The 17,017-nt window shown below is 42.6% G+C and overlaps 1 protein-coding gene across 1 annotated transcript; it reads left to right on the forward strand.

The window, feature by feature from the left end:
- Positions 1–1,257: 1,257 nt before the first annotated feature.
- Positions 1,258–8,250, forward strand: LOC134073798 (interferon alpha/beta receptor 2-like; the record flags this gene model as incomplete). The annotated part of the gene is given in 5 exon segments (XM_062530369.1): positions 1,258–1,421; positions 3,444–3,604; positions 3,822–3,984; positions 7,219–7,409; positions 8,029–8,250. Coding segments are annotated over 5 exon segments (901 nt in total), but the record flags the coding sequence as incomplete, so codon positions are not given.
- Positions 8,251–17,017: the final 8,767 nt, after the last annotated feature.

Genomic DNA, 17,017 nt, shown 5'->3' on the forward strand with positions numbered 1-17,017 from the left:
ATATGGATTTTTGGAACTGGTCTTCCTGCTGCTTTGATCCTAACCTTTGCACTGTAATTGAATGTGTAAAATGGTTTGTTCAGTAAAAACATGGACAGCGTCCTCTGATGCCATTGTAGTCTTTATTTCACGAGCAATTAGCAATGTAAAACAAGCCTCCCGTTCAACACAATATTCTTCTCGTTGTGGACGCAGATCACGGTCTTGCACGGTGTAATCCAGAGGAGCTAGCTGCTTATTGGTTCACCGTTGGCGCTAAATTCCAGAGCCTCTGGCTAGACCCGCCCACTCCAACGGAGGAGCTTCCTCCCTTGCCCATTGAAAACGACGGGGTTCACGAGCCGCTGGGGTCTGAGAAGTTTATAATGGACTTCAATGAGGGGTCTGAGGAGGAAGCTCCTCCGTACAGTAATTTTGAATTGCGATAGGGGGTGCTGTTGGCATTTTGACCTAGGAGAACGATTTTAGCTCATTCAACGTGTCCAAATAGTAATATTAAGAATAATTTATCAGATAAAAAAAAAAAAAATCCCTGAAGTTTTAGGGAGGTTGTTCCTCCCTTTCCTCAATGGAGGAGCCTCCTCTGGTGAATAACCAATTAAATTGTTTCGGCCGAGAATATCGACCAATGGCGGTAAGGTCAGGCTCTACACTTCAACTCAATGCAAAGCGAACTGTAGGGGGAGGGCGTGATTAGCCTACTATGTGAATGAAAGAGAGAGCAATGCAAATTCGGTGAAAACACGTTAGGCTAGAATAACAAAATCCCGGACGATTCTGAAATTCCGCCCGGACACATTTTTAGGTTTCAAAAAGAGGACATGTCCGGGAAAAAGAGGACGTCTGGTCACCCTAACACACACACACACGGAACAGAATACTGCATTTACTTTACCTGAGCAGGTAACACACACACACACACACACACACACACACACACACACACACACACACACACACACACACACACACACACACACCTGAGACAGAGTACTGCATTTACCTGAGCAGGTAACACACACACACACACACACACTCACACACACGAAACAGAGTACTGCATTTACCTGAGCAGGTAACATACACATACACGCACACAGGAGAGTGTACTGGTGCTGTAACGACAGTCACCAAGATGATGGATGTTGCTAAGTTACTTTGAACTAGGCATATGGAATACCTTTACATCCACACATGACAGTAAACAGGTAAATAAAAAAATGAATCAAAAAACATACAATCCACTTCCCCTTCTAGCGACAGCAACCAATCAGACACTCTTCTCAACATTACCAAGGCAACATCACTGTCGGTGTCTGTGTTCATGAAGGACATCTTTGAGACGTACACGCTGTCCGTGTGGGCCAGGACCAACAACCACTCTTCACTCCCTGCCACAACCACATTCGAACCATTCACCAGTAAGAAACACATGCGCATACACACACACACACACACACACACACACACACACACACACACACACACAATCAAACACACACATAGGCAACAAAGGCAACTTCATCCAGCATTTCTGACAGCTCCGTTAGTAGTGCTGTTCTCTCTCTCTGTGTTAGCGGTGCTAGCTCCTCTATATATATTGGGGCAGCCGTGGCCTACTGGTTAGGGCTTCGGGCTTGTAACCTGAGGGTTGCCGGTTCGATCCCCGACCAGTCCACGGCTGATCCCCGACCAGACCCCTCACTGCTCCCCGAGCGCCGCTGGTTGGGCAGGCAGCTCACTGCTCTGGGTTGTGTGATTCACCTCACTGTGTGTTCACTGTGTGTTCACTGTGTGTTCACTAATTCGGTTAAATTGGGTTAAATGCAGAGAATTGAATTTCCCTCACGGGATCAAAAAAGTATATATTCTATTCTATTCTATAGTGAACTGTTCTCTGTGTTAGCGGTGCTAGCTCCTCTATAGTGAACTGTTCTCTGTGTTACTGGTGCTAGCTCCTCTATAGTGAACTGTTCTCTGTGTTAGCGGTGCTAGCTCCTCTATAGTGAACTGTTCTCTCTCCCTGTGTTAGCGGTGCTAGCTCCTCTATAGTGAACTGTTCTCTGTGTTAGCGGTGCTAGCTCCTCTATAGTGAACTGTTCTCTGTGTTAGCGGTGCTAGCTCCTCTATAGTGAATAGTTCTCTCTCCCTGTGTTAGCGGTGCTAGCTCCTCTATGAACTGTTCTCTGTGTTAGCGGTGCTAGCTCCTCTATAGTGAACTGTTCTCTGTGTTAGCGGTGCTAGCTCCTCTATAGTGTACTGTTCTCTCTCCCTGTGTTAGCGGTGCTAGGTCCTCTATAGTCAGGGTGTCTGCAGTTTTTAACAAGTGCAATTTTAGACTTTTTTAGACCTTTTTTAGACCATCATGGGTTAAATTTAAGACCATCACGAAGTATTAGAAAAAAGAAATAACAAACCAGATTGCGGTCAATTGACATCCTGTCATCATCCTGCATCCTGTGACGACGACAATACGTTTCCGTTTCACATCTGTAGTTTTATTATTACGTTCCACTAACAGCAACATGTCATGTAGAACTACACGGACCATAACTGCCACCATAACAGAAAAAGAAAAAAACAGAACGGCGTGGAAAAGGACGTAAAACAAAACAAAAAAACATTAATCCTTTGTCAATATTTTGAATTGAAACGTAGGTCTTAAATTACTCAAACTCAATTTTAGACTTACAGTGCAAAATATCTCTATATTTTAGACTTTATTAGGCCTAAAATTGGAAATGTGTAATTTTAGACTTTTTTAGACTTTTTAAGACCCCGCGGACACCCTGTATAGTGAACTGTTCTCTGTGTTAGCGGTGCTAGGTCCTCATGTAGTGAGCTGTTCTCTCTCTCTGTGTTAGCGGTGCTAAGTCCTCATGTAGTGAGCTGTTCTCTCTCCCTGTGGTAGCGGTGCTAAGTCCTCATGTAGTGAACTGTTCTCTGTGTTAGCGGTGCTAGGTCCTCATGTAGTGAGCTGTTCTTTCTCCCTGTGTTAGCGGTGCTAAGTCCTCATGTAGTGAACTGTTCTCTGTGTTAGCGGTGCTAGGTCCTCATGTAGTGAGCTGTTCTTTCTCCCTGTGTTAGCGGTGCTAAGTCCTCATGTAGTGAGCTGTTCTCTGTGTTAGCGGTGCTGGGTCCTCATGTAGTGAGTTGTTCTCTCTCCCTGTGTTAGCGGTGCTAAGTCCTCATGTAGTGAGCTGTTCTCTCTCCCTGTGGTAGCGTTGCTGGGTCCTCTATAGTGAACTGTTCTCTGTGTTAGCGGTGCTAGGTCCTCATGTAGTGAACTGTTCTCTCTCCCTGTGTTAGCGGTGCTAGGTCCTCATGTAGTGAGCTGTTCTCTCTCCCTGTGTTAGCGGTGCTGGGTCATCATGTAGTGAACTGTTCTCTGTGTTAGCGATGCTAGCTCCTCTATAGTGAGCTGTTCTCTCTCCCTGTGTTAGCGGTGCTGGGTCCTCCTCTGGTGCGTGTGGAGGGATGTGGGGACTGTCTCCTGGTCAACAGAACTCTGCTCCATGGTGACGGTATCACACCTGAACACTTCAGAGACTACTGCAGAGTAGTGAAATTTGACATCCAATGGAGGAAGGCAAAGGAGGACACGGTATGAAAACACACACATACACAAACACAAACACACACACAAGCACACATCATACAGTGAAGAAAAAACAATGGACGCACAGTATGAACACACGTACACACACACACTCACACTCTATCATTGTCATGAGAAAGGTCAAAACAGCTTGTGTGTGTGTGTGTGTGTGTGTGTGTGTGTGTGTGTGTGTGTGTGTGTGTGTGTGTGTGTGTGTGTGTAGGTGATACACCTGCCGTCCAGGCGCCAGCAGACTAAGATAAATAACCTGGCTCCTGGAGAACGTTACTGTGTTAAGGTGGTGCTCAAATTCACCATCTCCATCCCAAACACTCTCGCCTCTGATTGGCAGTGTGCTTGGACAAGCCCCGCCTCTCCACCAGCAGGTAAGCAAGCTGCCTCTTGTTTAATTATACACACACACACACACACACACACACACACACACACACGCCTACAAATTTCAGAGTTGACAACTCATACGCATCTGGCTGGACACACGCTTTCAGCATCAACCTCGCGCTCTCACACACACAAGATTTGAATTTGTCACTCCAAATCCATTCTTCTTTTTCTTCAATCCGTTCGTTATCAGTTGGTGACAATGTAGCGAATCGATTACCGGAGAAACAGTAAACCATGATAAAAATGTTGACTTTAACAATTACCGTGTTCATTTCAAATATTATTATTATCACGGTTGATAAACACGGTGTAGAAACCGTGTGTTATTCCTCCCAGCTTCACCCGAGCCTGCATTTGACATAGGCCTGGTAGACTTCTATGAAACAAAAATGGTATCCTACTGAATCTGTTCTCTAAATGATGGATTTAACCACGATTCGGTGTAGGCTACACCTGCTTTAAAAAGGCGGAACAATTTCATCGCAAATATGCGCTGTATCATATAGTCACTCTGCGTCTTTTTATGTAGGCTACGTTCACATTAAATCTAGGCTATTCCACTAACGTTATCAGGAGAATACCGTAGCCTAACGTTTTATTTTCATTGGATATAACAGATATACCAAACTCCAAGGCAAGTCATGGTAGAGTAAGTTAAGCACCCAGCCAATTAAACATGACCACGGAAAAAGTGAACGGACAACTCACAATGCGATAATAGGATACCTAAATCATAGAAGTTAACATTACTGGACACTCATCTTTTCTATTACACCAGAAATATTTGTCTTTACCTTTGCTAGTTTTTTGAACATTCATATTATTTAATGAAAACATGTATCCTTGAACTATGCGTGACTATTTTCCTAAAACCGAATGAAACTAAATAATTATGTTCACGTAGGCCTACGGTACTTCTTAAAGTGACAGGCACTCAATTAGACCTACACACCACCCCTGTAATATCATTAAAGACAAGTGTAATCAATATGAAGTATTCAAATTACTGAATATTTTAAGCTATAAGTAATTATGCAGATCCTGAAATGCTATAAATTGTTAAAATAAAGAAAACTCAAGGTGGAATAATTGAATAATTGATAGCAGAAAGCATCTGAGAACATCTCATCTGGAAGTTGGTTCCAGAGCTGAGCCACATAGCAGCTAAAAGCTGCTTCGCCATGTTTAGTTCTAACAGCAGGTTTTACTAACATGTGTTTCTCCTGAGACCTGAGAGGACGAGAAGGTGTGTACTTCTGAAGCATGTCTGATAGGTATTTAAGTCCTACTCCATTTACTGATTTTTAAACAAGAAGTAGTGCTTAAAAGTCAACTCTGTGACTTACTGGAAGCCAGTGCAGAGATTTAAGAGTTGGAGTAATGTGCTCAGGTCTTTTTGTTTTTGGGAGAACCCTACTGTAGCTGCTGCACTATTTCTGAATTGTGAAAATATGCTTTGTGGTTGTGAACTTTTCATCAAAACTATCCACCCTGTGTGCATGGTTGAAATTCTGAAGTGCAAAATAGTTTAGGCTATAGCAGAAATGTTTTCATCCATAGATAAAAAAAAAAAAGAATAATTGTAACCTCAGAATTAAATTCAAATTGGATCAGATTGATGCATTTAAACATTCAAATATAAACATGTTCCCCAAAACCCAACTGTAGCTTGGACTCTCGGAACAGAACATCTGAGAAAAACATCTGAGAAACATTGTTCATTTCTGTTCATTTCTTTAGACAAAATCTGTTAGAAGACATTGTTAAAAGAATAATTTTTAAAAATGGTTCTGCGGGGTCGGGGGGGCTAGCACCACTGCTGGAAAAAAATCTAGGGGAAACTGCTGACACAGAAATTCAAGGGGACCATAGTCATTTGCGACAGAGCTCAGCAGATTTGTGTGCCATCTGCATAGCTATGATATGAAATCAGATTATTTTGGATGATTTGTCCAAGTGGGAACATATAGAGGTTGAATAATAGTGGCCCCAAGATCCACCCCTGGGGAACACCACAGGTCAAGGACGTTGGTGTTGAGGTACAGTTGACGATGGCAACAAAAAAAGCTCCTTTCTTGTAGATATGATTTTAGCCAGTTGATATGATTTGAGCCAGCGTTTTGGTTCGTGCGCGTGGCTACAAGGTTTGACAAAAGTAAAGTAAACACTTGAGGTTAGCCAACCTACCGTGTCATCTATGCTAGCTGGTAGGAAATGGGACAAACAGCACTCAGAGACTATCACCCAAAAGATGATTAAAAAGACATGCTGCCCCTTGACTTTGTAAGCAGTGAGGGCTTTCTAGAGCTCATTCAATTCCTTAAACCCAACTACACATTCCCGTTTCCACAGACCATAACCACACGCATTGAGGAGCGCGTTGTCTAGAAGGCACACAGTGAGTTAGACCTGCTTTGGCCAGTGCGTCTTTTACGCATTCTGAAGGAGTCTGTTTTATCCATTGGTTTTATCGTGTTGCAGTCTACTAGGCAACATTCCGCATAAGATGGGCTAAGATTTGGAAATACATTACATCTACTGTACATTTCAGGAAGAATCTTCAATGGTAACAGATAAGGTGATGCAGCATCTCTGCAGCTATAAGGTGAAAAACAGTTTTGAAGAAAGGTATAGGCAGAGTGTGTAAGACATGTGGAGGAGCTGAGAATCTGTACCGTGTTTTCAACTGTCAAGTTTCCCTCTATTTGTAGCTGGAAGTTCCGGATGTTGAATTAGTCTGATTTTGTGACTTTTACCTTTGAAAAAAGATGAAAACACATTGCATTTATTAGATGAAGGGATGATTTGTTAACTTATCGACAGAGTAAAATAAAACACAAGTGTTATCTGAACTCCTACTGATGAGATTGTCTTGCTTTGCTTTATGTATGAGTTATATGTGTGGAGCATCTCTTTATGGATTTCATCGTGCATCTGAAGTTTGTATTTACGCCATTTTCTTTCAGTCTTCCTACACTCTCTTTTTAGGAGTTTAGCCGCTGGATTTTGCTTCCATGGTGCTTTCTGTTTGTCCTTAACTTGTCATTCATAATGTTTGCCGTGTGTGTGTGTGTGTGTGTGTGTGTGTGTGTGTGTGTGTGTGTGTGTGTGTGTGTGTGTGTGTGTGTGTGTGTGTGTGTGTGTGTGTGTGTGTGTGTGTGCCGTGTGTGTGTGTGTCTGTGTGTTTGCCGTGTGTGTGTGTGTGTGTTGCGCAGGGCTGTATCTTCTGGGCTGGTCGGTGGGGACTGTGTGTGTTGGTGTACTGCTCATGATGCTGTCCAGCGGTCTCTACTACAGTGGCGCCATCTGCAGGCCAAAGCTGAAACTGCCCCAAAACCTGGTGAGAAACTGTCCTTTGCTCTTCTCTATACTGTCCTCTTCTGTATTTATGAGTGTGTGTGTGTGTGTGTGTGGTGTTTTCTCCTGTATTTATGAGTGTGTGTGTGTGTGGTGTTTGTTCTCTCCTGTATTTGTGTGTGTGTGTGGTGTTTTCTCCTGTATTTATGAGTGTGTGTGTGTGTGGGGGGGGTTCTCTCCTGTATTTATGTGTGTGTGTGTGTGTGTGTGTGTGTGTGTTTGTGGTGTTTTCTCCTGTATTTATGAGTGAGTGTGTGTGTGTGGGGGGGTTCTCTCCTGTATTTATGTGTGTGTGTGTGTGTGTGTGTGTGTGTGTGGTGTTCTCTCTTGTATTTATGTGTGTGTGTGTGTGTGTCTGTGGGGTTCTCTCCTGTATTTATGTGTGTGTGTGTGTGTGTGTGTGTGTGTGTGTGTGTGTGTGTGTGTGTGTGTGTGGTGGTTTCTCTTGTATTTATGTATGTGTGTGTGTGTGTGTGTGTGTGTGTGGTGTTCTCTCCTGTATTTATGAATGTGTGTGTGTGTGTGTGTGTGTGTGTGTGTGTGTGTGTGTGTGTGTGTGTGTGTGTGTGTGTGTGTGTGTGTGTTGTTCTCTCCTGTATTTATGAATGTGTGTGTGTGTGTGTACTCTACTGCTCCTGGGGCTGCGCTTTCTTCCCTTCGGCCACCAGAGGGAGCCCTGGCGCCAACAGAGCCTCCTGCTGCAGCAGCGCTCCCCTGCAGACCCCCACACTCACCACCAGGGGGAGCCCCAGCAGCGCTCCCCTGCAGACTCCCACACTCACCACCAGGGGGAGCCCCAGCAGCACTCCCACTCCCCTGCAGGCCCTCATGCTCACCACCAGAGGGAGCTCCATCTGGTGCTGCTGGAGGCTGCTGCACTCACAGGGTAGAGCGCGCTCAGATCGTACAGCGTCATCACCACCACCGCTGATACACATGTAACCAATGTATAAACTCACAATTCTAGTCGGGAGTTACTGTAATGATCCAAACAACAGCCAGATATATAAAAATACAAATCCTTTATTTTAACAGTCACTTATTCTCTAAAAAGAGACCCAGTCCAAAGCGAAGTCCGAAGCGTCACAGTTCAAAGGAAGTACTCCAAGAGTCCGTAGTGGGGGAGAAGCAGAGGCAGCTAGTGGGTTTCTCCCAAGGGGAGGGGGGACGAGGATAGGAGAGGTGAGGCGAGTGTCACCAGCGTCCGCGGTCTTCCAGGGCCCAGTGGAAACAGGGTCAGCCGCTAAGCAGGAGGAGACAGAGAGAGAGAAACGCTAATAGCAGTTCGTGGGAAATTTAAAGTGTAACATCTAGTGGAGGCAATAATGCGTTCCGATGTTCTCCTGGCAATAGTCTAAGTGGAGTGAGTGAGAACGCCACACACGCACACACACACACACACACACACACACACACACACACACACACACTGGCTGATGTTCTCTCTGGACCGGACTGGACTTGGTTGATGTGCTCTCTGGACCGGACTGGACCTGGCTGATGTGCTCTCTGGGGACTTTGAGTTGTGGAGTGAAGATGGAGACTCACATGTGTGATGTGTATATAAGAAGAAAGCTGATGTGTATATAATGTGGAGAGTTGAGAAGTCTTGTGTTGTGTAGTCCCCATCATCACTGTAGTGTAGAAGATAGTGCTTGTTAGCTTAGTTATCTCTGTCCCATACCATGTTGTGGGTAAGAATACTCTGTATCAGCTGTCATTGGGATCCCCCCACCCAAAAAAAAAATAAATAAATAAAAAAAAGCCTACGTTTTTTAGATTGCAATTATTTAGCATGGAACTTTAACCCTGTAGCTACTCTCTAGCATGGTCCTCTCTTCCCTTTTGTGCACATACTCAGAGCTGGTGAGCTGCAGCAAGTCCTAAGTCCTAAAAGGAAACCAACTAGGCCTAGTGCATGTCCCCTACTGTATGTTCCCCTCCTGTTGTATGTGTCACTTCATTTCTATACAAACTAAGACTGCGGATTCCTACGGAAACTCAAGCACCCACGCAGTAAATAAGCTATGGAGCAAAAAAAAACATTTTGCCGTGACTCGAAGAGTGTGAAACCAAAACCTCAGCGCTTGGAGCTCCAGTGGAATAGACGAACCACCGGTGAAAGTCGTGTTTTGAATGTGAACGTTTCAATGACGGCAGGTAGGCTATTCGCCCGTGAGTGTAAAACTCCAGGTTCTTTGGTGCGTCTGTGTGCGCTCTCTGGGATATTACGAGCCTACAACACACACCTCATCAACACAACCGCATGCTTCCGTCAGCTAGTGCGCACTGGGCAATGGGCATTGTGTTGTGCTCACTCTCCGATGCTTATGGCGGGAATCGTTGACCAAAAACTCAGAATCGATGACGGAAATAAAAAACAAAATTTGACAACAACTATATGCCCGCTTCACTAGCTATGTATTTATATATATAAATCCCTCTACCAATTATATATGTATTTATAAATCCCTCTCCTAAATATGACCGTTGCTAGCATAGCTAGTGAAGCGATCATATACTTGTTGTAATTTTTTTTTATTTGTTTTTTTTCGTCATCGATTCTGAATTTTTGTTCAACGCTTCCCGGGACACCGTAACACCGGGGCACATGAGACTTGGTGGGCATGTAGCCCCAGTAGACTTTTACGGAAGAATTTCTTTATTCCCATACACAAAGAATATACATTTTAAATACATGTTTAAAAACATTTACTTATATTCTGAAATATATGTAAATATTTTAAATTGGCCAAAAAAATATATTTTTGATACTTAAAATATATTTCAATATTTTTTTTTTTTCTGTATGGCCATTTCTGTATATTTTTGTTCTGTGGGCCCATACAGGCCCGTTCACAACAAAAACATATTTGACATATTTCCACAATATATTTTTGACAATTTAAAATGTATTTCAATATATGTTTTCCTGTTTGCTTATAATATCATACATCTCGCATTTTAGAAGCAGCAAACTGTGTCCTGTCTGTTCAGCTTTGAATCATGACTGTTTGACATGCACTTTCCAGCATTGACCAGTAGATGGCAATGTGTAGTAACAAGTAGAGCATGGTGGTCCCTCACACACACATTCACACATAGACATACACATACACACACACACACACACACACACACACACCACAACAAAATATTTTGGTTAATTCTGAAGCAGAATTCCTTTCACTGGAACTAAGGGGCGAAGGCATTTAGGGATAGTCTAGTCTAATGTTCTCCCACAGTTTCTTACATTTAGGGATAGTCTAGTCTAATGTTCTCCCACAGTTTCTTACATTTAGGGATAGTCTAGTATGTTCTCCCACAGTTTAGGGATAGTCTAGTCTAATGTTCTCCCACAGTTTGGGGATAGTCTAGTCTAATGTTCTCCCACAGTTTAGGGATAGTCTAGTATAATGTTCTCCCACAGTTCCTTACATTTAGGGATAGTCTAGTCGAATGTTCTCCCACAGTTTCTTACATTTAGAGATAGTCTAGTCTAATGTTCTCCTATACAGTTCCTTACATTTAGGGATAGTCTAGTCTAATGTTCTCCCACAGTTTCTTACAAGAATTGCCCTTTGTGTGGGTGGAGAGTTTTGCATACATTATGTTTTGCATATGTTGTCATCAAACCACATATCTACAGCATAACCGGAGCAAGAATTATGAGAACACCCAAACATACATCTACTGTAGTCACCAGGGAATCACTGAAGCGTTTTCCCCAAAAGTAGGAAAGAATCGTCACTTAACCACCAGAGCTATGACACCAGCACACATGTGCAGAATGTCATTACCAGAGACACTCAAACACCCACATGACCTTCAGACAGCGCAGCCAGTTGTGGTAGCCTACAGCATTTGACACAAGTCTCAATTTTGAGTCATTGTGTTTCACTAATGGTAGGCTACTTGTGCTGTCTTTGTGGTTACTATTATGCCTAACATGTACATCACAATGCAAATGTGTTTCATTGTATGAGGGTGTGTTTATAGTTTTGCAAAAAGACATATGAGAACTGCACATTGTGTTTTATAGCTTGTGTGAAAACTCTTAATGGCAACTGAGACTTTGGTTCAGAGAGTGGAGTTTACATTATATTATTACTATGTTAAGTTTATTTTAATTGTCCATATATTTATACTAGTACTGTTATTATTATTACTATGCTTACATTTTGTACTGTACATATTTATTGCTGGTCACTAGAATTTAATCTTGCACTGTTGCACTGTTGGACTTATTTGCACTACCAACTTGACACACACCTCATACTGGATCACAGTACAGCACATCTAGATAGTATTTTACTGCTCCTTTAGTCATGTTGATTTGTTGATTTGCTTTTTATTTTCCTGTTTACATTGTATTGTATGTTGTGTGTGGTGTCTTAAGCTGCTGGGACCTTGAATTTCCCCTTGGGGATCAATAAAGTATCTATCTATCTATCTATCTATCTATCTATCTATCTATCTATCTATCCATCTATCTATCAGTTTTTGCAATTGTGAAAAACTAATATACAGTCTTGGCTGAAAGTTTTGGCACCCATGCTTAAGTTGACTAAAAAGAGGAATATAAAATCACCTTTTGGAAATTGATCTTAATGCCTAGATGATCTAGAATGAGCTAGTTTGATTCACGTTGAGCTCAATGAGTATCAAACAGGCTAATAGGCATGAACAAAACACCATGCCAATCTCTAGGTATGGTGAAGGGTGTGTGATGATGTGGGGCTATTTTAGTTCCAAAGGCCAAGGGAACTTTATCAGGATGCATAATATCCTGGATCCATGAAATAAGTGGCCTTTAAAAATAAATACCTGCCTACCCCTATGTTAACCCTTTGTGTTAAATTCCCATATGGTTACATACAGTAGGGGTGCCAATACTCATGACCGCAGTATTGTAAGGAAGAACAGTTATTTATGATATATTATTCACAAAGAAAATTGGTGTCCTTAAAGGTTGTATATTTCCTCATTTGATTACTACAGGCATTAAGATCAATTTCCAAAAGATGATTCTATATTCCTCTTTTTAGTCAACTTTAGCAGGGGTGCCAACACTTTCAGCCATGACTGTAGGCTAAGAGAGTTAATGTAGGCTAACAGACCTCTAGATGTCATATCAGCAGCAGACCCAATTAGCAAAACTGTGATTTCCATCAGGGGGAGAGCAGGGTCAATTGAAACACTTTTCAGTTTAACGTCTTTTTCAAAACAGGTGAAAGGGATACAAGTAATGTTGTCATATGATCAACAACTCACATGTGTCCTCTCTTAGTTACCAGTGTAATTTCATATACACCTTGAGTGATCACGTTGTTTTTTAACTTTGAACGTAAGTTGTCATTTGTTTCAATTGACCCGCCCTGTCGGGTCAATTGAAACACATGTGCGGGACGAATGAAACAGCATATTGTAAACAGAAACCATTCACTTTACTCTAGTTTTTATGAAACATACCTAACAACATACTTCTGTACTTGTCATGGCTAAAATGTCACCTGATTCTTCAAAATATAAGTAGGTCAAAAAATGTATTTTTCCATGTGCGTCAATGTCGAGATACGCATTTCGATTAAAGGAGTCCTAGAATTCAAAACCACATTCACCTTGTTCCTGTTGAATTTAGGCTGCGAGCAGTGTCCAAAGGACAACACCAAACACTTTACCGCGTCCCCCGCCTGCTTTCGTATGCAAATTGGGAAATAGAAACAGCCGTGTTGAAATGCTCCAATCTGAACAGAGCTCAGATAACACGTAATAGGCGCCCATCCCCCTTTAGATACACCCCTCGGCCCCTCTCATTTGCATACCTTCGATTAATAATTCTTGTTAAACTGCTCTTACGATGCTAGTATCTAGATATGTGGTCTATGGCAGAGACGTTGTAATGCTAGCGTTATTACAGCTAACTTTGGAGAGTTACTATACTAAGAAATGTACTGATAAAACTTACCAATCTAACACATTCATTCTGTTGGGGAATCTGCTGCACTTCATCTTCGTCATAACCTTCTTCTGACTCGGTTTATACATGTACGGCTGTATTCCTTATTTAAATCCATTGTTGATAGCTTTATCAAAGACTTTGGCTTTATTTACCAGCAGTAAACGTAGTTTCACTTCGCTCTAGCTTCAGACCGGTGGATTGAGCCAATCAACTTTCAGGACATATCGGCCAATAGACCAATCAGCGCACATCTCATTTGAATATTCATGAACTTGCTGAGTGGGCGGGAAAAACAAACTGTTTCATTGCAAGGCTTATTTATGACCTTGTATTAGGCGATCTAGCAGTGCTCCTGGGGCGTTTTCAGCCCCACAAATTTACATATGACATTATTTAGGCTCAAAGATCAATTTGTAATGGTCAAAAAATGCGTTCTATGACTCCTTTAAACTCACATTTCTTCATTTTATACCATGCTGATGACCACATTTCCATCTAATTTACTTATTTCCCGTTGTAAGCCTTGTTGAGGGTTTCACAATTGATCTTCATCTTTTATTTTGAAACATTTTTTTTTTTTTTTGCATTGATAGTTCGGGACGATTGAAACAACTGTTTCAATCGTCCCGACAGTGCTAACTAACACTTACACATATTTTGCTTCTAAACCTCAAAATGCTGACATTTAACACTTTCAGACATGTTTAAGTAATGATTCATCTCTCGTATGGTCATGTGATCATTGCATGAAACAATAAACACGAGTTGTGATCACAAAAAAATTACTGCACATAAGATTTTACTTGCCGGTGTCAAAAACAGGTTTGCGGGGATAACGTTGGAGTTCGATGACGTCACGGCACAAGATTTCCCGTGGTTGGCAAGTCTTGTGTGTTGAACAAACTGACGACATATGACATTTCAGATGTGAATGGTTTTCGAGGAAATCGCTGTGTTACTTTCGTCCCGCGTTTCAATTGACCCGGCTCTCCCCTAACTGCTGCAGCCTAGTTTGTATAAGGCCAGGGCAGAGCCTTAGCCTACAGTATAAGGGATTCCCAAACTTATATGCTTCCGCTTCTAGGGATACGCAAGCTGCCTATAGGGTAAGGTGACCGGATGTCCGAGCCTAAAATCAAGGACATAATCCCAAAAATGTGGAATAGAAAAAACAGGGACATTTTCAGTTTGACTCTCAAAGATTGAAATGCATACAAGTGTTATCTTCAGAAAACGGGGACATTGGTAGTTTTTCTGTATTTCCCCAAAAAACGGGGACATCTGGTCACCCTATAGGGGTTATTTGAGAGATGAAAAGGGCTATGGTGGAGAGGTGTTAAAGTGAACTTTTTAAAACTTTTGTAATTAATTCATGGATAAATAAATCATTTTGAATCAGGTCATATGGAAACATGCAATTGAAGGATATAATTTGTAAACTCTACAGTATAGTACGCTACGTTTTAATTTGAAAAAGGGCGGCTTATTAAACATTAAGCCTGTAATACGTCAACAGAATGTGTTACTTTTTAATGTTTCAGATCACAAGCCAAGTCAGGATGTAGAAGGTGGTCCGTGGGCGGAAAGTTTGGGAACCATTGGCCTAGGTTAAAGATGTATCCCTTTACAGGACTCTAGGCCAGGGCAGAGTCTATAGCCTATGTTATAGAGGCCAAAGCCTTATAGCCTATGTTATAAACATATCTGTAGGCCAGGGCAGAGTCTATAGCCTATGTTATAGAGGCCAGGGCACAGCCGGCTATGTTATGACCATATCTCTAGGCCAGGGGCCCCCAAACATGTCCATGGCTACTGTAGGCTGCTACGTGCACGCACTCTTGCCGTAAGAACTTAATCTTAAAGATCCATAAACTGAGAGTCTGCAAAAAGGTTTTGTTTTCTCGTTAGTAGTGTATTACTGTAACCTTTGTGCTGAGAGGTTCAGGAACACGTTGCACACTGCGGTGATAATGACACTTAGGAGCAAATTATTGAAGACTCAAGAAACAGACACGTTCCACACTAAATATCTTAACAAATACTCAAACATGACTGTAATTGCAGAAACACCTAACCACTGAATTATCTTACCCGTTAATGCCTTTACAGAAAGTTGAACAGTTGCTGATTGCCTCTTGAGCGCCCTCTACCGTCTTTTGGCGTAAAGGACAATGGTTTTCTTCTGACCCACAGTGTAGGCTGCACCTTTGGAACGAGTGCTCCCTTTCAAGGAAATAGCCTACAACGTCACATGATATGCAGGAATGATGTTCGGAAAGCGAATTGTGAGCCTGACTGATCAGTCGCCACCAGTGCGAGTGTGTTTTTCGTGTTAATAGGCTGGTGTAGGCTATTTTGACATTTCGCCGAAATCAGGTTGACAGACGACAGAACGAAGTGGTTTCGATTCCTCCTCGTTGTTGTTAAGGTTTAGATCAGCCAGCTGACTGAAGACCCAGGCGGACAGAATGAAGGTAAGGCGACAACAAGTGTCTGTACATTTTCAGCACAGCAAGAATCAAGATCTATATTGTTGTGATCTCCGTTATTGGGCTAAATATTTTAGCTTCTTCCTTGTCAGGTGATCATTGTGTTTTCAATGTTCAGTTTCAATGACTGCTAGTCTATCGCCTTTCAGTGTAAAACTCTCAGTGATCTCTAGTGTGTGTGTGTGTGTGTGTGTGTGTGTGTGTGTGTGTGTGTGTGTGTGTGTGTGTGTGTGTGTGTGTGTGTGTGTGTGTGTGTGTGTGTGTGCTCTCTCTGGGATAATATTATGACCACCTCATGAACACAGTTTTATGGCTATCACGATAAGATATTTCACCACACATCTCATAAGCACAACGAACCGCATACTTCCGCCAGGACTGTGTGCACTGAGCATTTAGCCTACTTGTGTTGTGCCCACTTTTCGATGGCTATGCTACTGTCCAAATATCTATGTGACAAATAAACATCTGATCCTTGTGTCCTTGTATGTGCACTATATAGGCTAGCCCACTTAAACTATTTGAAGTGTGCAAATAGGCGGTTTGAGTTGCCAGTGTCAAGAGTCAAGACGATATTGTAACTTTAACCCCATGTTGTCCTCCCTCAATATAACAGTCTGACTCAAACTTCGGCTAGGCCACCAGTTGCAACCTGTCAGTCGTACACCTAAAGTATGCAGCCATTGGCGAACCCCATTCGGATAGGCTCCATAGGTTATGTTGTGCATTGTTGTGGGTTGGTAGGTGTGATACTGTGCCTGGCTGCGCATGAGTCTGACTCGGTGCGGGTTGTTGACTGATAGCGAGGCGGGATGTCCCCGGTGGACTTTGTCTCGAGTGGTTTGAGTTTCTGACTCACCCGGCCTGCTGGAGCTCGTGAACAATACGAGTGGAAAAAGTCAAATAGCGGCGGTTTTCGCTCGAATTTTGTTCTTTTTTTCCCCGGTGGTCTAGGTGTGTGGGCTGTGGAGCACAGAGTCTAGTCTCAGTTCCCTCATTAATAACGTTCTGCCCCCCCCCCCCCCCCCCCCCCCTCCCTCTCTCTCTCTCTCTCTCTCTCTCCAGATGTGAGGTGAGGGCTGTAGGCTACTGCAGTAGGAGGAGATGATGAAGCTGCTGCTGGCTGTGTGGATCATGTCCTGCTCATGTGGTCAGTCTTCAACTCTTCTCCTCTCTTCTTGTCCTCCCCTCTTCTCCTCTCTTCTT

This window comes from Sardina pilchardus, unplaced genomic scaffold (assembly GCF_963854185.1).
Source record: "Sardina pilchardus unplaced genomic scaffold, fSarPil1.1 HAP1_SCAFFOLD_234, whole genome shotgun sequence".
NCBI classification, from domain to species: domain Eukaryota; kingdom Metazoa; phylum Chordata; class Actinopteri; order Clupeiformes; family Clupeidae; genus Sardina; species Sardina pilchardus.